Source organism: Symsagittifera roscoffensis, chromosome 2 (genome assembly GCF_963678635.1).
Source record: "Symsagittifera roscoffensis chromosome 2, txSymRosc1.1, whole genome shotgun sequence".
Lineage (NCBI taxonomy): Eukaryota > Metazoa > Xenacoelomorpha > Acoela > Convolutidae > Symsagittifera > Symsagittifera roscoffensis.
This window is the reverse complement of record NC_087063.1, coordinates 31,417,095-31,437,051: the sequence shown is the minus strand read 5'-3', so window position 1 is coordinate 31,437,051 and position 19,957 is coordinate 31,417,095. Positions and strand designations below refer to the sequence as shown.

At 38.9% G+C, this 19,957-nt stretch overlaps 3 protein-coding genes across 3 annotated transcripts in view; all 3 read right to left on the bottom strand.

Moving 5' to 3' along the window:
- Positions 1-19,957, bottom strand: part of LOC134840285 (T-complex protein 1 subunit gamma-like) — a 301,273-nt gene that overhangs the window by 254,371 nt on the left and 26,945 nt on the right. The window lies entirely within an intron of this gene.
- On the bottom strand, positions 4,805-7,505 carry LOC134839473 (proton-coupled amino acid transporter 1-like). The gene is made up of 3 exons (XM_063855040.1): positions 6,829-7,505; positions 6,086-6,515; positions 4,805-5,906 (listed from the first exon to the last, which is right to left on the bottom strand). Exons 1-3 carry the CDS (start codon positions 7,111-7,113, stop codon positions 5,050-5,052), a joined length of 1,572 nt encoding a protein of 523 aa, XP_063711110.1. The 5' UTR covers positions 7,114-7,505; the 3' UTR covers positions 4,805-5,049.
- Positions 8,358-12,784, bottom strand: LOC134839164 (proton-coupled amino acid transporter 1-like). Its single transcript, XM_063854625.1, has 5 exons — positions 12,423-12,784; positions 11,588-11,882; positions 10,174-10,420; positions 9,431-9,860; positions 8,358-9,251 (listed from the first exon to the last, which is right to left on the bottom strand). Exons 2-5 carry the CDS (start codon positions 11,833-11,835, stop codon positions 8,395-8,397), a joined length of 1,782 nt encoding a protein of 593 aa, XP_063710695.1. The 5' UTR covers positions 11,836-11,882; positions 12,423-12,784; the 3' UTR covers positions 8,358-8,394.

Sequence of the window (19,957 nt, the reverse complement as noted above, 5' to 3'; positions counted from 1 at the left end):
ACACAAATGGACACTATACAAAGACAATCAATAGACCAAAATTTACGCAAACTTGCAGAAACCGCAGGATTTGCCGATATCTACACGCAAGACTATAGCGGATATTTTAAAGACATTAAAGATTATATATATCTAAACGGTGAAAAATACCGTCCCCAAGATATATCACCAATTAACATTTTTAGCTTTGTTACACTCAAAAATGAGATCCTCGATTTTCTAGGATGGCCCTACTACATCTTAGAAAAATTGACTATTTTATACGCAATGTTTAACTTTATTGGATTTCTTTTCTCACTTTTAAAAGGAATCTACAACACATGTGCTATACACACACAAGTAAACAGACAAGCAAGCGTAGCACGCATACTCTTTGCAGGATTTTTTGGAATCTTTTCTACATCTATAAACAAAATTCTTTTAGACGCACAAATAAAAGAATATAACACAAAAATAGCAACACGACAAAATACATACGACGAAGAACATAACAATGTAGACATAACGCCAACGGCACCACAATTACCACCCCTACCAAATAACCATCCACTATCCCTAGCCCCACGAAATTTTCAAAATTTAGCCATCACACATAATCCAAATTTTCGACTCACCACATCACAAAGTCCCATCCAACATATAATGACACACCAGTCACAAAATGATAATACTTATGAACAAATTATTGAACAACCCCATACCACCGCTTTTCAGTCTCAAAATAATCATTTTTTTAGCCCACGATGAGCCGCCAACTTGGATCACTACACCGATCAAATTCCCACCCAACCAATCTTACCTCTCCAATCCCAATAATACCACTTTTTGCTTTTCCGCCACCCGATTTTCCATCTAGTAATGTAACATCAGGCATGAATTCCGACACTAATTCACACATCTCAGTTTTATATTCCATCTCACAACTCAATAACCCGAATATTGAAACCCCCGATGAATTTGCCGACACAGAACCATCCCCATCCAATAATTTTCATAACTCTTCTAATTTTTCTCAACCCCCTTTTCAACCCATATTATCCAATAACCCTGACCCAATCACTTCCACACCCTCTTATGCTTCCCAAGTTACCCCAACCTACTCCTCACTTCATTCTGACCAATCATCTCATTCTCCAGACACCCCCCGAATTTCCCCAGAGCTAGATAATTTTATTACCCTTCAACAACAACCCTACCACCTCCATACCCCAACAATAAACCAAATCTCCTCCACAATAAATTCATCCAACCCCCCTACCCCTACACCCTCTTCAAATTATACTGAATCATTAGCACCATCATCCACATCAACTGAATCTTCACTCAACACTAATAGAGCTTACCGCACTTTTAAAAGAAAGTTCCCCAACCATCCTTTCCCAGCAAAACCAGGAACAGCCCGTGAATACATCAACCACCCCAAGCATACTAACACAAAAGAATTTTTAGCCATCACCTTACCCTCATTCCCACAATACACCTTAAACACCCCCCACGACACTAACGAAACACGCAACTTTGTAGATGAATACGTTTTAATGCCCACTCTCTCTTGGACCTCATATTATCATTTTACTAACCCTCTTTGCTTACCTTTATCTAACACTCACATCGATATAGAGCGAAATACGGACATGCTATATCGACTCACTACACCACTAACCGCTAGACAATTTACTTACGTTGGATATAAAAAATCACTAAAAACACACACTGCACCTAGAGCTAACGAATACACACTCGAATACTATGATCACAACATCATCAGAGCTAACCAAGATCAATTCTTAGACGACGATCGCTTCGCTAATCCACAAATTACCGAGAAATTTTTCATCAAGACACCATATATATTTACACTAAACATCTTCGACCGAAAGTTTGATCACATTATTTCAGAAGCACTAACAGACACACAAGCATACGAAAGTTTTAAAGAACGCTTCCAAATATTTTCACTAACCTTTCATTTCCTTGCACCACACGAAAGAGATTTACACTGCTCACACGATATTATGTTGCGCACTAAACAAACCCACACATATAGTTATTATCGCTTCATCCAAAATCACTTTGACCTACACACACCCTCTAGACAACCACACCATCGCTTTCAATTCATTAATTCCAAATACACTTCACCATTTTTCCTAAATTTCACATATTGCATTAAAGATACTAACCTTCATGGTATTCTTCGCAATTATGATCCCATAACCCAAATGTACATCTTCTGTCCCATCACCAAGACCTTCAACGCCGAAGAATCCCGACCCTTCCTTATCCCGCACGAGTTTGTACAACCTATAGAAATCCCAATTTTAGAATTCATCCACAACACTAAATTCAATCACAAATTATATAATCTAATCCAAAACACACCTTATGAGTTTGCAGTTGGCACTGAAGAACTAACCACTATTAAGGCACTTCAATTGCTTTGGCCACTGCTTCAGACTAAAAATATCATCCGCATCTTAGCTAAACTACTAACAACTTCAGAACTAATTCACGACATCTTCCCCCACGGTTTTTTCCCCGACGACTAACAGGTAAGTATGAATTAAATGAATATTACTAACTAATTACAATATTAAAAAACTCACCATACTTTATCCATGTTTTCCTTAGATTTTTAGCCTTCATCCGACGATCACCTACAAAAACCACAAAAAACAAATAAAGATCGCAAATTTCATCAAACAGATTTCAACAATTCTATTAATCTCTTACACTTATAAATTTATAAATTTAATACCAAAGCAGTAAATTCATTTCTAAAATTTTCCCCACAAGCAGTAAATCTAATTATGATGAAAATTTGTAACTTAAAATTCCCCCATAACTAGCAGTAAATTTCCAAATTCTATGCAGTAAATTAATAAAATGCAAATGCAGTACTAACTTTTTGATATTCTCATTCATTCGCACAGAAATTCTATCCACACTCGCACAGCTCGCCCACGAAGAATTGTTTAAAATAATGAATTTCAGTTTCAAGTTTTCACACTCAACAACTCTAACATATAATAACATGTTTCAAACTTTCCTTTAACCCGGTTGGAAAGGAATCATATACTAAACAAAACTAACCAACGCAGCTTACTAAATACCGCAAATCATAGAATAACAGCATGACTAAGAAAAGGAAACCAACGGTACCCAAACCGGATTAACCCAGTTTAAAACTGGATAATTTATTCTTTTGAAGACTATTATAAAGTCTAAGAAAGAAATAATAAAACACAAAAAAGTCGAAAGACAAACCCATACCACGAACAATTTGTTTTTTGGAAAAAGGACATAACCAACAAGACATAAGAAAAACCACAACAAACCCAACATAAAACGTTGTCACATAACAGGACCCCTCACAAAAACCGCATGAAATCATACTCCCACTCCTGGCCTAACCCACCAGGAAGGACGTCCTGAGCATGCTCTATAGCCGGCCTAACCCACCGCGCTACATCCACGCTTTGTGACCACACCTCTATTTTTAATAAGAGCTACTCAAGTGTGAGTAACTCTTCAAAATAACCGAACTAAAACAAAAAGCTTTTGTGAAAACAACTAACTAAAATCATAATTAAAAAATATTAAACTAATAAATGTTTTATAAAATGTAAATTACATTATGCAATACATAGATCAGAATACAACACCAAGGACGAACATCTAAAGACAAAACGACCCCACTACGCTCGAGAGAGAATGGCCAACCACAATCGATATGCAACTCACAATCACAACTCAAAGGATTTAGAGTACGACTTGACTTCGCAGAAAAGGACTTCATTGAACTAGACCAATGACCACCTCGATGTTCAAGTATACGTACAGATCCGAGTAACCAGGCATCCCCTCACGCACAATCTCCACGCCATTCCCAAATTAGATCAGACACAAAAGAAGTTCTCCACGCAGAACAAAAACCTGACATAGCAAACCATTCTGAAATCAGATTTGAGTTTGTTGCAAAGACTTAGTCGTTGTCACTAGAAGACACAACGTCTTATGTCTCTAACTCCAGCTTCCTGGAACTTCTTTAACAAAGAGGAAACAGAAGAAATAAGATGTTCGCCAAACACCAACGTCCATCATCCATCCTTCGAATTGCAGAAGAACTATTCTAAAAAACTCTGTAAAACCCGGATGGGTGGAACCTGATCTAGACTACATTTTATGATTGGATAATTTAGATATTTTACCAATGTAAAGTATTTAATATTAACCAATCATGATCCATCTAACTAACAACCCACTTATTTGTAAGTGCTGAAGTTACTTGTAATTTCAGCACCAGAGAGATTTGAATTTAACTTAGAAATTAGTTGGACTCTCCCGAGCACTTCAGCAGCCGCAATAAACCAGTATACCCTAGATCTATTGAGCCTAGCAGAGACTAGTTAAACAACCTGAGACTAGATAGTATAAGAGTAAGATTAGGATCGGTATTAGACTAAGAAGTTGCACGAATCTATCCGGCCGAAAATAAGATAGCGTGACGAGCAGACGGTGTACCCTATCCGAAATTACTCTATGAGTTAACCAACTCGGTCATAACTCAATATCACTATCACAGTCGATAGACTTTAGATCGACTGTGATAGTGATATTCGATTAAATTGTACCATTTCACACCAGTGGAATCTAACGAGATGCAAAATAATTAAACTTTAACTCTTTAGGTTAACAAAGATAGCGGATGGCTGTGCAAGTAGCACGGAATGTTCCGACCACAAAGATTTACGTTAATTATTAAAAAACCTAAAAAATTGCAAACAAGTTGAATTTTGTGCTTTCAAGTTTTTGTCTGGAAAACGGAAGAACTCGGACCAGTTGTTGTCGACATTGAGCAGACTAGACTCATCAACAAATAACGGAATCCAAATTACAGCCGAAAAGGTTTTAATATAATACCACACTAGATCTTCTATGAGCTTAACTTTGAAGTTATCAAAATCGGGAGAGAAAAGTACCCTATGATATAGATCCTTCCCTTCCCTTCGTGAAGTGGTCGGAACAATAATTTGGTCACTAAATGATTCAAAATAGCGCATTAGTGATCGGAATTAAAAGTTGAGAGCTAGTTGTCGTAATATTTGTAACATTTAAATTGTCGTGATGTTCATCAGATGTAACAAAGGCCAAAATGATATTCTTCATTGACAAAACTGATCCAACAACACAGCCACAAGTTCCAACGACCAATAACATCACTATGAATACTCTGTATAGACACTTTCGGCCAAATGATATTTTCTTATTGCTGTGCAAAGAGAACTCAAAAATGATTGCAGGTAATGTCATTGCCAAAGAAGAGCTGGCTAGAGATCCCAGAAGTTCAATGAACAGATTGAGCTTCGGAACAATAATTGCTGCTAGAAACGTTACAGCGATCAAAGATAGTCGGAATAAATAATCTCTGAGAGTCCCATTGCTGTTTGGGAATTTTTCTTTGACCCATGGCATCAAAATTCGGACAGGAACCAAAAATTGAAGAGCGTAAGATACGTACATCGCGACTGCAAACAAAATTTTGGTCAAAGAACAGTACCAATTATTCGGCAAGTTCAAAGAAATCGAAGCCTCAATATCGTCGCCATATTTATCGTATCCCAGAAAACCGAAGGTCAAGCAAAGCATGAACACAAAAATCATCCCGAAATTGAGCACACGCTTGAAGTGTTCGGGCTTCTGCATTTTGTTTTCAAGAGGAAGCACAACTCCTATTCCTTCGACGGTGTAAACGGCTGCTCCGAAAAAGAGCGGCAGGTTCGCAAAGGGTTTGAATGCTGGAAGTTCTCTTGGCTCTTCGACGTTGGTGAGTAGCTCATAAATTATGACTCCAAGTCCAAACGCGAGAAGCAAATTTGCGAGGGAAGAGAACACCGCAAGTAATGCTAAAACAGAAAGTTGATTTTTCAGTAGATTTCCATGAAAATGTATATTTTTTACACGAGCTTTCAGAACACTAAAAATTTTCCAGCTGCATTTCATTCTCAATAAGTATTTTAGAGGAAAAAGCCTGATGACAAGTTTTTTTTTTTTCATTAAGAAAACATATATTTGGAAAACTTACCCAAATTTCTAATCAAACAAAGCATAACAACTGGTACGAAAAACATGCAAATCAGGACTCTATCGCTGAAGGGGTTGTGTATGTCGAAATCCGTCAGAACAGAATCCACAGTCTGGGCAAAAAATACAAAATAAACTGCACAGAACCCCAGTTGAGTCATAACTAACAGTGTATTTATAACTCGTTTAGCGATATGACAATGGCTTTGAAGAAATTCAAAAGGTCCATGACGTAACACGCTCTCGGCAAGCTCGCCATAGTCCATATAAGGTCTCTCTTCGACCTTGCACATGTGGCGACACGCATCCAGGAGGAAATTCATAGCCACGAGGGCCATACAAGCGATGAAGCCCATGAATAGTGGTCCAGCAACTATGCCCACGAGAGAGAAGGCAAAGGGAAGAGCCAGTAGCCCAGTTCCTATCATGCTCTAAACATTTTAAGAAATCAAAAATCAACACATAAGTTTTTTTATCATAGTTAAATCCAGTTAGATGAAGCTCAAACCACTACTCTTGGCAAAAATATTTTTGATATTTTAATTTTTCGCGTAACGCAAATGACCAAATTTGAAAGCTTTTTTGAAATCAGTCAAATCAGTCAAAATTGCGGGGAAAATGGAATGCTTGCCACTTTATATAGAAACAGTATCTAAAACTTGATCAATTGATATTCACCTCTTTGATTATTAGATTTGTTGGGTGCAAAAAAATAAGAGTGCTGATTTTGATGGAGTTACTAGCCTTGAGCAGATGAGCCATGCACTGATACCATGTGATCAAGTTGTCCCCAGTGCGCTCTTCCCCCAAAACAGACACAAAACTGCCCCTGGTCAACACACTTCCTGCAGAATCCAGCCTTCTACGTCTGTAAGGCGGGTCATGTTCTGGTATTTCGGCTATGTGAGTGTCGGATATCTGGGCATATGAGGCAAGTTTCGGCATGGTAGATGAGGCATTGAATTTGTGCTGAGATGTCCAAAGAGTGTTTCTGCAGAAGAGTAAATTAACATTGGAGTAATAAAACATTCTGGCATCATTTTCAGAAAGTCAGGTTCTAACATTGACTCACAGTCTTTCAAACAATTTTTGTTGTTAATCGCAAACAGCACCCGAGCGAATCGATGTGATTATCTTTTCTCCCGAATAAAACTTCAACTACCTGCGGTTGAAATCTGCGAGAAAAAAATCAAAAATTTTACGAACTGTCAAAAAAAGGTGGTTTTTTTATGGCCTCACGAGATCTAGTTAGTGACATAGTCTGCAAGCCTGCAAATGAGCGCGAGAAAAAAAATATCGAAAATTGAAACCTCTTTTAAATGAAAACAACTTACAACGATTAAATTACAGCTATATCATCTCCTACCACGCAGAACGGATTATGCCGCGGATACGCTGCGACCCAGAAACGCTGGAGTTATGAAGACTAAAATTGGAAAAACAACTCTGTATTTTCCCTTCGAGAGTTTTAACAGGAGTGGTCACTTAAAATTGTAAATATGTATTGGATGTATTATCCGATATAGATAAAAGTTTTGTTGTTGTTGTTGTTGTTGTTGTTGTTGTTAAACGAAGCTCAAGTCAATTATTAACACAGAGGCCAAGCTGAGCTTCGCACCACTTGCATTACAAAACAAGAAAGTCGCTGATCAGAAAAAAAATTAAAAAAATTCTGATTAATCTGGATCATCGCCGATTCTCGCACTTTTGGGCATGTTTTTTCAAAACTTTGCCTGCGGCGCAGAAGATTTGGCCTAGACAGTATCTTTTTACTGCTTTGGCAGAGATTGGAAAATCCTTTTTTTTTCCAATCTTATCCTTTCTTTTTATCATATCACTATCACAGTCGATAGACTTTAGATCAACTGTGATAGTGATATTCGATTAAATTGTACCATTTCACACCAGTGGAATCTAACGAGATGCAAAATAATTAAACTTTAACTCTTTAGGTTAACAAAGATAGCGGATGGCTGTGCAAGTAGCACGGAATGTTCCGACCACAAAGATTTACGTTAATTATTAAAAAACCTAAAAAATTGCAAACAAGTTGAATTTTGTGCTTTCAAGTTTTTGTCTGGAAAACGGAAGAACTCGGACCACTTGTTGTCGACATTGAGCAGACTAGACTCATCAACAAATAACGGAATCCAAATTACAGCCGAAAAGGTTTTAATATAATACCACACTTAATCTTCTACGAGCTTAAGTTTGAAGTTATCAAAATCGGGCGAGAAAAGTACCCTATGATATAGATCCTTCCCTTCCCTTCGTGAAGTGGTCGGAACAATAATTTGGTCACTAAATGATTCAAAATAGCGCATTAGTGATCGGAATTAAAAGTTGAGAGCTAGTTGTCGTAATATTTGTAATATTTAAATTGTCGTGATGTTCATCAGATGTAACAAAGGCCAAAATGATATTCTTCATTGACAAAACTGATCCAACAACACAGCCACAAGTTCCAACGACCAATAACATCACTATGAATACTCTGTATAGACACTTTCGGCCAAATGATATTTTCTTATTGCTGTGCAAAGAGAACTCAAAAATGATTGCAGGTAATGTCATTGCCAAAGAAGAGCTGGCTAGAGATCCCAGAAGTTCAATGAACAGATTGAGCTTCGGAACAATAATTGCTGCTAGAAACGTTACAGCGATCAAAGATAGTCGGAATAAATAATCTCTGAGAGTCCCATTGCTGTTTGGGAATTTTTCTTTGACCCATGGCATCAAAATTCGGACAGGAACCAAAAATTGAAGAGCGTAAGATACGTACATCGCGACTGCAAACAAAATTTTGGTCAAAGAACAGTACCAATTATTCGGCAAGTTCAAAGAAATCGAAGCCTCAATATCGTCGCCATATTTATCGTATCCCAGAAAACCGAAGGTCAAGCAAAGCATGAACACAAAAATCATCCCGAAATTGAGCACACGCTTGAAGTGTTCGGGCTTCTGCATTTTGTTTTCAAGAGGAAGCACAACTCCTATTCCTTCGACGGTGTAAACGGCTGCTCCGAAAAAGAGCGGCAGGTTCGCAAAGGGTTTGAATGCTGGAAGTTCTCTTGGCTCTTCGACGTTGGTGAGTAGCTCATAAATTATGACTCCAAGTCCAAACGCGAGAAGCAAATTTGCGAGGGAAGAGAACACCGCAAGTAATGCTAAAACAGAAAGTTGATTTTTCAGTAGATTTCCATGAAAATGTATATTTTTTACACGAGCTTTCAGAACACTAAAAATTTTCCAGCTGCATTTCATTCTCAATAAGTATTTTAGAGGAAAAAGCCTGATGACAAGTTTTTTTTTTTTCATTAAGAAAACATATATTTGGAAAACTTACCCAAATTTCTAATCAAACAAAGCATAACAACTGGTACGAAAAACATGCAAATCAGGACTCTATCGCTGAAGGGGTTGTGTATGTCGAAATCCGTCAGAACAGAATCCACAGTCTGGGCAAAAAATACAAAATAAACTGCACAGAACCCCAGTTGAGTCATAACTAACAGTGTATTTATAACTCGTTTAGCGATATGACAATGGCTTTGAAGAAATTCAAAAGGTCCATGACGTAACACGCTCTCGGCAAGCTCGCCATAGTCCATATAAGGTCTCTCTTCGACCTTGCACATGTGGCGACACGCATCCAGGAGGAAATTCATAGCCACGAGGGCCATACAAGCGATGAAGCCCATGAATAGTGGTCCAGCAACTATGCCCACGAGAGAGAAGGCAAAGGGAAGAGCCAGTAGCCCAGTTCCTATCATGCTCTAAACATTTTAAGAAATCAAAAATCAACACATAAGTTTTTTTATCATAGTTAAATCCAGTTAGATGAAGCTCAAACCACTACTCTTGGCAAAAATATTTTTGATATTTTAATTTTTCGCGTAACGCAAATGACCAAATTTGAAAGCTTTTTTGAAATCAGTCAAATCAGTCAAAATTGCGGGGAAAATGGAATGCTTGCCACTTTATATAGAAACAGTATCTAAAACTTGATCAATTGATATTCACCTCTTTGATTATTAGATTTGTTGGGTGCAAAAAAATAAGAGTGCTGATTTTGATGGAGTTACTAGCCTTGAGCAGATGAGCCATGCACTGATACCATGTGATCAAGTTGTCCCCAGTGCGCTCTTCCCCCAAAACAGACACAAAACTGCCCCTGGTCAACACACTTCCTGCAGAATCCAGCCTTCTACGTCTGTAAGGCGGGTCATGTTCTGGTATTTCGGCTATGTGAGTGTCGGATATCTGGGCATATGAGGCAAGTTTCGGCATGGTAGATGAGGCATTGAATTTGTGCTGAGATGTCCAAAGAGTGTTTCTGCAGAAGAGTAAATTAACATTGGAGTAATAAAACATTCTGGCATCATTTTCAGAAAGTCAGGTTCTAACATTGACTCACAGTCTTTCAAACAATTTTTGTTGTTAATCGCAAACAGCACCCGAGCGAATCGATGTGATTATCTTTTCTCCCGAATAAAACTTCAACTACCTGCGGTTGAAATCTGCGAGAAAAAAATCAAAAATTTTACGAACTGTCAAAAAAAGGTGGTTTTTTTATGGCCTCACGAGATCTAGTTAGTGACATAGTCTGCAAGCCTGCAAATGAGCGCGAGAAAAAAAATATCGAAAATTGAAACCTCTTTTAAATGAAAACAACTTACAACGATTAAATTACAGCTATATCATCTCCTACCACGCAGAACGGATTATGCCGCGGATACGCTGCGACCCAGAAACGCTGGAGTTATGAAGACTAAAATTGGAAAAACAACTCTGTATTTTCCCTTCGAGAGTTTTAACAGGAGTGGTCACTTAAAATTGTAAATATGTATTGGATGTATTATCCGATATAGATAAAAGTTTTGTTGTTGTTGTTGTTGTTGTTGTTGTTGTTGTTGTTGTTGTTGTTAAACGAAGCTCAAGTCAATTATTAACACAGAGGCCAAGCTGAGCTTCGCACCACTTGCATTACAAAACAAGAAAGTCGCTGATCAGAAAAAAAATAAAAAAAATTCTGATTATTCTGGATCATCGCCGATTCTCGCACTTTTGGGCATGTTTTTTCAAAACTTTGCCTGCGGCGCAGAAGATTTGGCCTAGACAGTATCTTTTTACTGCTTTGGCAGAGATCGGAAAATCAATTTATCTAAAAAAAAAATTGAATTTTTTTTTAAATGTTAAAATGAAAAATGGTAAAAGCCGTTCGGCCAAAAATGGATGTCGTAAACTAGTATCACAGGTGGGAGCTAATGGAGGTCAGAGGGTGGAATCCCCGAGGTAGGGGCCTCTTTCCAGGGGCGGATCTAGCATTTGTCGACCTTTTTTTTACGTCGACCAAATTGATTTTTCGAGTTCTCTCAAAGCACTAAAAAGACGCTGCTTTGGCCTATTTTCTGCGCACTTTTTGGAAAATTTTGACCAAAAAAATCACATTTTTTGGGCGCGCGCTCCCACCTCAAAATTAGTATGTCTATTCTCAACTCACCTTGTGGACTGGGACACAGACACACTGATTGACTGCGACTGTCCATTCTGATACAGACTAGTGACGTCATCATTGTCCTCGTCCTCAAATATCTCATCTTCATCACCCTCGTCTTCTTCGTTTTCTTCAATTATCACCTGATTCACGATAACTGTTGGCTCCAGTTGCCGTGTCGCTCCGTGGCCTATAGAGTATGGTTCTTCATCGTTCAGACCAGGTGTAATTAGTGGAGTGTTTTCATCCGACATGAGTTTTGCGTTTCCCTTTCAGCAAAGATGAATTAATTTTCTGTATTCTAAAAATAACAAGTTTGAAGAAAAAATTAAAGATGAAAGAGTTGAGCAATGAATAAACTGTGTTTTGAACTGGATGAGATCTGGTGGCTGAATTGGAGACTAATTCAGCAGTAAAAAGATCAACTTGAAAAAATCGGTCTGCTTCGGTTGCTGCGAGTAGCCGAATCCAACAAATGAATTTGATTCTTTTCTAAGTTATGGTGGTGATTGTACAAATACGATTACATTAACCCTAAAGTTCATGCTGACAGAAATGAACACCAAAATATATAACTTCCCATTTCAAAACTTTATTGTGACCACCGCTGTTAAACTGCTTGGAGTTGAAAAAAGTGTGAACCGGGCAATCGGGTTAATTATGGACATAGTATGTTCAAAACTTGTTTTTTTTTTAGCTAGATTTTTATACCTTATCACAAAACAAACGAACTGAATTTTTCTTCATTTGTTGATTGTTGGTTAAAATGCTCAATTAAATCAGATTCTCGAATCTAAATTAGTTTGAGCAATCAGCTGTGAGCTTAAAGAAGTCGACATACTTGCAGTGGAGAGAGGATATCAATAAAGGGCCACTTCACGGATAATATTTCGGAAGTTTACAACCAGAGTTTTGAAATCTAAAATTTTAACAGATAATTTGAGATTGATTTGATATGCTTTAAGGTTTTCGCAGATAATTAGAGATCGATTTGATGCTTAAATTGACCCAAAACTGAAGATACAAAAAATAAAACTGCGCGATGAGACGATAGAGCGCCACAGCCTATGAGATGTATATCTTGAAATAAATGACAAGCGAAACTCAACATCACACTACAATATCATTACCCGAAGTTGAATAACATGTATCTATATGGCTTACTGCAATCATTTGGTTCTTATCTTGACGGAATAAACCATGCTACATATCCATATCGAGGTATAAAATCAAATCAAATTACTTTGTATTTAAGCTGGTGACCTTTACTGAAACTTCTGTATTTAGACAGCCAACCGAGCCAATGAAACCTTGCTTCAAGTTGGGAGAAAAACCTTAAACCGTGTTTGCCTACACGAATGAAAAGGAAGCTGAAAAGGTCATTTAAAATAACAAGATAAATTGAGGAATGCGGAATGAAAAAATATATATTTTATGAGAAATGCAATTTTTTGGTTAAAATTTCCAAAAACTTTTTGGCCTGTTTTTTTCCAAACTTTTTCCTGCGGTGCAGAACAATTGGTCAAAACAGGGTCTTACCACAGATAATTTAAACAGGTCATTTAACAATTCCCTCCTTGTTTCTATTTTAAGATATAAATTTTTGGCTGACTGACCCAAAAATTTTTCTCCAAGTTGCCTTTAGCACCAATATATACTTGTTTCCAGGGGTGCAGGAGTGCCAAAAACACGCAGTTTTTTTGGTCAAAATTTTTCAAAAAGGGTCCAACAAAAATTGCATTTATAATGTTTTTTTTTCAAAAATTTGCCTGCAGTGCAGAAATTTTGATCAAAATAGGGCCTTAACAGTGTTCTGGGAGCGCTCAGAAAAGTGTATTTTGGCAGCTCTGCAAGCAGCCCATAAGATTCCAACCACTTTTAACTTTGTTGAATTAAGATAGAAATTGCACGAAAAAAAAACATTGTTGGAGATTTTTGGCGTAAATTTTTTTTCAGATTTTTGGCGTAAAGTTGGAGAGGAGAGGGGAAGTGATAGAGACGATCAAAAACTTCCAAACGTCTGATTGGTCAGAATTACATTTTTTAGACCAATGTTATTCTAAAATGTCTCCATAGTCAGAATTTGAAACCAGTTTTTCTCGACAAAGAGCAACATAACATTGTAATATTAAACTAAGATTGCCAAAAAGAAGCGATTATTTTTTCTTAGGTTAGTTTTAATTAGAAAATTATAATTTATTGATGGATGTAAAATGAATAACAACTGTTTGAGTTATAAAAATTTTCCGGTGATAATTGGTAAAATTTATAAAAATTAAAAAACACCACGAGTTATTAAGACTTAATTTCAGAACCAAGTGCTCTTGATTATTCCAGCGTTATCACATTGAATAATAAATGAGAACATAAGCAATAAGCTGCCTAGAACCAGTTTGAAAATCGTATCCAGAAAATGTCGTTTTTCAGAGGAAATCTTTCCAAACTAAGGCACATAATTGAAACAATATATAAATTTTTATTCCTCACAAAATAAACTCCTTAGGAATTCTTTTTTGTACCGACTTCCGAAGAAAGTGACGAAATATATGAGCCGGGGATAATTTTTTCGCCAGACGAATTCGGAATTTTAGACTAGCCATCTTGATGGAATTTTTTAGACCAGCCGCAAAGTTTTGATGTTTTGAGCTCATTTTAAAAAAGATATGTCACCTGTAATCATTTTTCTTAAAGTTGCGAGGTCAAAAACTGCCAACTTGGAGCATTTAACGCGTAATTTATTTCGCGTTCTTAGCGCGTAAGCCGATATTTAATCCTTAGAAATCGTTCTAAATTTGGCCAATTGGGGACAATTATTAACGCGTAAGCGGAGATTTAATCAGTAGAAATTGTTCCCAAATTCAGCATTTTTCCTAAAACAGACACTGTCCCATAGTTCTAAAAAAGCAGCCCAAACATTCAAAACTTCGCCCTGATACGCGCAGTTTGGTATCATTTTCGATTAGTCTCTTTTTTTCATCTCAAAACGAGTCGTCTACATTAGGATTAGCTGGTCCTCAATTTGACCATCAAAAAAACCAGTAAAGTGTTCTTTATGGGGGCAAAACGGCATAGGACATAACTTTATGTAGGGCAAGTTGGCATAAGTACAAGCTGCCGTGTAGTAGGGCAAATTAGTATAGAACAAGTTCACATAGGGCCATTTGACTTGGGACAAAAAGTCCTGACTTCTTTTCCTGGAATCGACAAAATATAATTTGGTCACATGAATCTGAGATTTGCCGGAGTTTTAGAATGAAAATTTGGTTGCTGAACAATAAGTAAATTGTTTTAAGGTTATATAATTTGTTAGTTTGAGTTAGTTTGATGCTTAGTTTCAGATATAGTCTTGGTTTAGGAAATTTATCCCGATAGATCATGTGAATATGTAGAATCAGATTTACTAACAAACAGTAGTGATAACAGATATAGAATGAAAAACACGCTCAGCGTGGTATTGACAAAAGAGGTTAACAGTGACCTTGGTTAATATAATTAGTGTCTTTTGCAGGATGACTGCAAAAGGACAAATAACTTACGAGGTACCGAAGGTCGCCTCAGGACATTCCCCGCGGGGAAAAACTTTGAAAAGCTTCAAAATTAAGGACAAATAAACTGCACCCGGACGAGCAAATGAATTGATAGCCCCCCTACCCCACACAATTGCGTACAGTAAAGCAAAATGATATCGTGAAAAAGTTTTAGCTAAAGTTTGAACGATTGAGCAAGTTTTTAAGAGTTTTTTTTCTTTCTTGGCGAATATGGTCAATCCGTGCCCGTGGTTTCCTTCCTGTGAGTGAACGCAGACGACGTCTGAGTTGAAGGTTGAGGCGGAAAACGATCGCGAATAAGTTGTTTCCGTGGTGAAGATTTGGACACAGTTGGCACATCTGAGGGCATAATCTGTTCCTCCGTGACTGGTATAAGAGGTGAAGCCAATGTCGTTGTAGATGGCAAAATTTGATCCTCCTCTACAAACTTTACCGAATGCCGCAACGGATCGCCGAAAAACTGAATTGGCGTTTTGCTACGGTGAGACGTCCTGACCGACTCTGCATCGTCAACCACTGGTTGAGCGGGTAGTGAAAGTGAAGGGTAGGAGGAAGGCAGATCTGATGACGCTGAATGAGAGGGGGGATTCAAATCTTTTGATACCTCCTTTTCCGGCGTTGAAACCATTATATCAGGACTAGATGTACTAACTTCAGGAGGCTCCATAGGACGATTAGACGAGGACGAAACAGCGCAATGTAGTGTCCCCGGTTGAGGCGAAACGAACGACCCGACTGGTTGTTGAGTAGAATCAATATTGCGCGAGTGAGTAGCATAAGTGGAAGAATGGGGCGTCGACGTCGAGGCAAACTGACGAGCAAATCGAACCGGATGCGAGTCACACTGAAACCTCTGGCGTTTTCCGGTAGTAACCGAATCTTGCGCCACCTGACGGTCGTTATTTGACCCAATTGAACTTTCACTGGAAGAGTCAGCAGTGAGATCCACCGTCGGAGTAAACAGAGGGGGATTGTTTGGCCGTTGTTCCAGTAACACAGGCTGCGACCGCGTGACAAGTCGTTTAGCCGCTCCTCGAGAAGTTGAGCCCGAAGCTTGGACGCGATCACCTATAGTGTTCGGAGCAACTAAAATGGCAGACTGATAATTAGGTTTGAGACAGATATGATTTTTCCGGTAGACTTTTCCCTTGTCGGTAATATAAGTATGATCCGTATCACGAACAATTATAAACTTGATTAGCTTATACAGAGGTTTCCCCGACTGGCGATCAATAATTTTCCTAAAGACTTTAACTCGACCAGGATCAGACAGTAGGTTTTCTAATTTACTTGTTCTCGAGAGACGAGTAGGTTGCACAACTGGTGCACGCCTGGAGCTGACTTGCGTCCCCGGAGGTGACGCAATTGCCGAGAAACGAAGAGTTTTGCTATTGAGATCGGATTTGAGAGAATGGGCGAGGTCCGAATGCCGGGTTGTGAGCTCCTTGAGTACCAATTTTCCTGCATCTGTGGGAAGATTCCGCCTGAATTGCGACCATTTATTTGCCGCCCGAGCAACGAAAACAAGGGCTCGAAGCGAGTTGGAATAATTGGACTGGAACTGCCGCGAGGAACAATTTTTGCCCTGTCCCGGCTGTAGTCGTTGCTGGCGATCTGATCTGGTGTAAGGAGGTTGCGCTCCAATCCTTGGGCTAAAGTATCAGATTGAACAACATTATTACGTGCCTGAGACCATACAGTATTAGGTTTACGACCAAAATGCAATTCAAAAGGCGATTTCTTAAGCACCGAATGATTACTCTTGCGAATATCTTCAAGTATTTGATGAATCGTATCCTTAAGTTTTTTGAAATTAGGATCAAGTTTCGCCACACCCAGTTTTCTCTTAATTGTCTGAATCGATCGTTCGAACAACCCACTGCCGCGATGATCTCCGACCGGTGAGAGGATATGTTTAGAACCTCTATTAGAGCAGAACTCTTGCACCAAATTATTCTTAAAAACTGAGCTATGATCTGTTCTGATAGAACGAGGGAAACCGTGAATACGAATATAGAAATCAAGGAATTTAGTAACCTTCTTAGCCAAGTGGTTTTAGAAATTAGGACTGAAGGAAACTTAGAGAACCGATCAATCGCTACTAAAAGAAAGATCTTAGACCACTTTTCATCAAGTATCGGACCAGCAAAATCTAATTGTAACTCCTGATTAGGTCCAGATAGTACAGGCAGAGAATTCGCAGTATTAAAAATTGACGCGGGTACATTCTTACCGAACAGGGTACATTCACGACACTTCTCACACGTCTCGATGATTTGCCGGTTCATAAACGGCCACCAGAGGTATTCGGAGGCAGTCATCATGGCCTCTTGTCCCGGGTGTGATCTGTGAAGGCGAGTGAGCACAGCTTGTCGGAGAGGTTCAGGAATGGCCAGTTTATTGTCAATAACTACACAGTTATTAACCACCGCTGCTGTAGGCCAAAACTGGGCCATATATGCACCAAGCTTGTTGAAGGAGGTAATGTCCTTATTTATGATGGCTCACTTCATGGGGCCGATAAAGCGATCCGCCGCTGTTAATTCTGCCAACAGTTCTGCATCAAAGAGCCCAGGCAAGCCCACAATTTCCTTTTTGGATGAGGATAGGAGAGGTTTACCCCCATTCACCGCTAAGACCCCGATATTCGCGGCCATGTTGTCTCTTCCTGGGTTTGACAGGCGACATCGCCCCATTGACTCTAGTAGTTGCGAATGGCCGTCCTTTTTAGTAGCAGTTCTTGTAGCGACAAAGCGGGTTTTAGCGACCTGTTCCCGTGTTCTATTTCGTTGTCGAATCTGGTCCAATCTGAACAAGCGGGTGAGTTGGCGGGATCGTATGTGCGGCCTCGGACTTGGGCGACGAAAGTTGGGAGAGCTGACTGGAAAAATTTCCACAAATGTCTGTAACCCTGCCTGCTCAACAGTTGATTGTAGTATGGTCATAGAGTCCGGTTGCGTGATGGTAGTGTTTAAGTCGGTATGAGTTTGGTTATTGATTGTTGGTGTTGTCATGTTGAATTTATCATTAAAGAAATTGGTTTGAATAAATGGACTGTTTACTAAAGATTCAGGTCGGAGACAGTGATTTTCTGAAACGTCATCTGGTTTGCAACAATCAATTAGCATACCGGTCCCTGATTGGTTGAATTCTTGAGCGCATAAATCGACGCCCTCTTGTGACAAACGACGTGAGCAATCCATTTGCATACCGCAAGATGATTGGTTAAAACATTGAGGGACATTAATAACACCCTCAACCGGCGAATGACGTAAATAACAAGCGTTATTAAACTGAGACACAAATTGAACGCCCTCTTGCGGCGTTTCACAATTTTGATACCCCGGAGAAGAATTATAACAATTAATAAACGAGAGGGCCAGATGGAATGCCTCAATTGACTTAACAACAAAAAGTTCGTCGTATTCAGAGGGTGCAGGAGCTGGAAATGTAGGATAACGTGATAAGTAATCGACGATCCCCAGCGTGACCCCTGGAACGTGAATAACCTCAAAGTCAAAAGGTAGCAAACGATCAGCCCAGCGAGCAAGACGAGATTGATATGACTTATTGTTAAAATTTTCGCTTAATGCCGATATGATAGCCTTATGATCAGTTAACACTTAAAAGCGCGTACCTAACAAATAAGTACGGAAATATTCGCAAGCCCAGACAATAGCCAATAACTCCAGTTCTTTAGTGCTATATTTAACCTCCGTGTTATTGAGAAAACGCGAAGCAAAAGCAGTTGGGGCCCAAATTTTCGGTTCAACTTCCTGTTCGAGGCAAGCACCTAAGCCATTATGACTCGCGTCGCATTTTACTCTCGATCCCTTCGATTAATCGAAGTGATACAGGCTCGGAATTTTCGCAATCAACTTGATTATATCGTGAAAGGCTTTACTTTGATCATCACCCCAGAGGAACGATTGTTTATAACAAGCCTTCAATGAGGCCCGGAAAAGAACAGTATGGGTATGCAAATCAGGGATAAATCTTTGTAAATGGTTTAACGTTACCATGAATGACCGAAGTTGTTTTAGAGTTCGCGGTGGTTTGAGCGATTGAGTTGCCTCGATCTTTGGAAATCTTGGAGAGTACCCATTCTCATTAATGTCATACCCTAGCCAAGTTAGTTGGTTAACAGAGAATTCGCACTTACTCATTTTGAGGGCCCATCCTTCCGCATCAAGCCTCTACATAACTTTCTCGACCAACTCGTTATGTTCTTTGATATCTCCTTTAGTGACAATCAAAATGTCATCAAGGTAACAAATAACTCCTTCCAGCCCTTGTAAGGTACAATCCATTGCCTTCTGGAACTCGGTGGGCATGTCTGTCAGTCCATAAAACCCGGTCTTTAAGCGGTACGTTCCAGTCGCCTCGCCACACAAAATATTGAAGTTACAGTGACTGCTAGTGAGTGATGACAGTGGTAACAGACTAAACGCATACTTTAGATCCAAGGACGTGAACCAAACCTTACCAGGAACATTTCGAGTTATGACATGTGCGCGAAATCAATAAGCTCGTGAATTTTTGGCATCTGGTACTTATTTTTACAGATCTGAGCATTCATCGGTTTAGCATTGAGAGCCAATTTGATAGATCCATCCTTTTTTGCAGTTAGCACAATCGGGGCAAAGAAGAAATCAGTCGTGCACTTACCTAACTTTTCAATATGACCTTGCTCCACCAAGAGTTTTATCTCACTCGCGACCCTATCTTGAATATGAATAGGAACTTTTCTTCCTTTGACTTGACGTGGCACCAATGGGAATTTAAAATTAGTGTATACTTTATGACTTTTTGATCGACCCAAACGACT

Bases quoted from the DNA above. Each gene is read 5' to 3' on its own strand.
- LOC134839164 (XM_063854625.1), bottom strand. From the start codon at position 11,835: ATGTCGGATGAAAACACTCCACTAATTACACCTGGTCTGAACGATGAA. The intron at 10,421-11,587 runs GTGAGTTGAGAA...ACTCTTCTGCAG, and splicing joins TCTGTGTCCCAGTCCACAAG to AAACACTCTTTGGACATCTC. The intron at 9,252-9,430 runs GTAAGTTTTCCA...TTTCTGTTTTAG, and splicing joins TTGTTTGATTAGAAATTTGG to CATTACTTGCGGTGTTCTCT.
- LOC134839473 (XM_063855040.1), bottom strand. From the start codon at position 7,113: ATGTTTTATTACTCCAATGTTAATTTACTCTTCTGCAGAAACACTCTT. The intron at 6,516-6,828 runs GCTAGTAACTCC...TAAAATGTTTAG, and splicing joins GCATGGCTCATCTGCTCAAG to AGCATGATAGGAACTGGGCT. The intron at 5,907-6,085 runs GTAAGTTTTCCA...TTTCTGTTTTAG, and splicing joins TTGTTTGATTAGAAATTTGG to CATTACTTGCGGTGTTCTCT.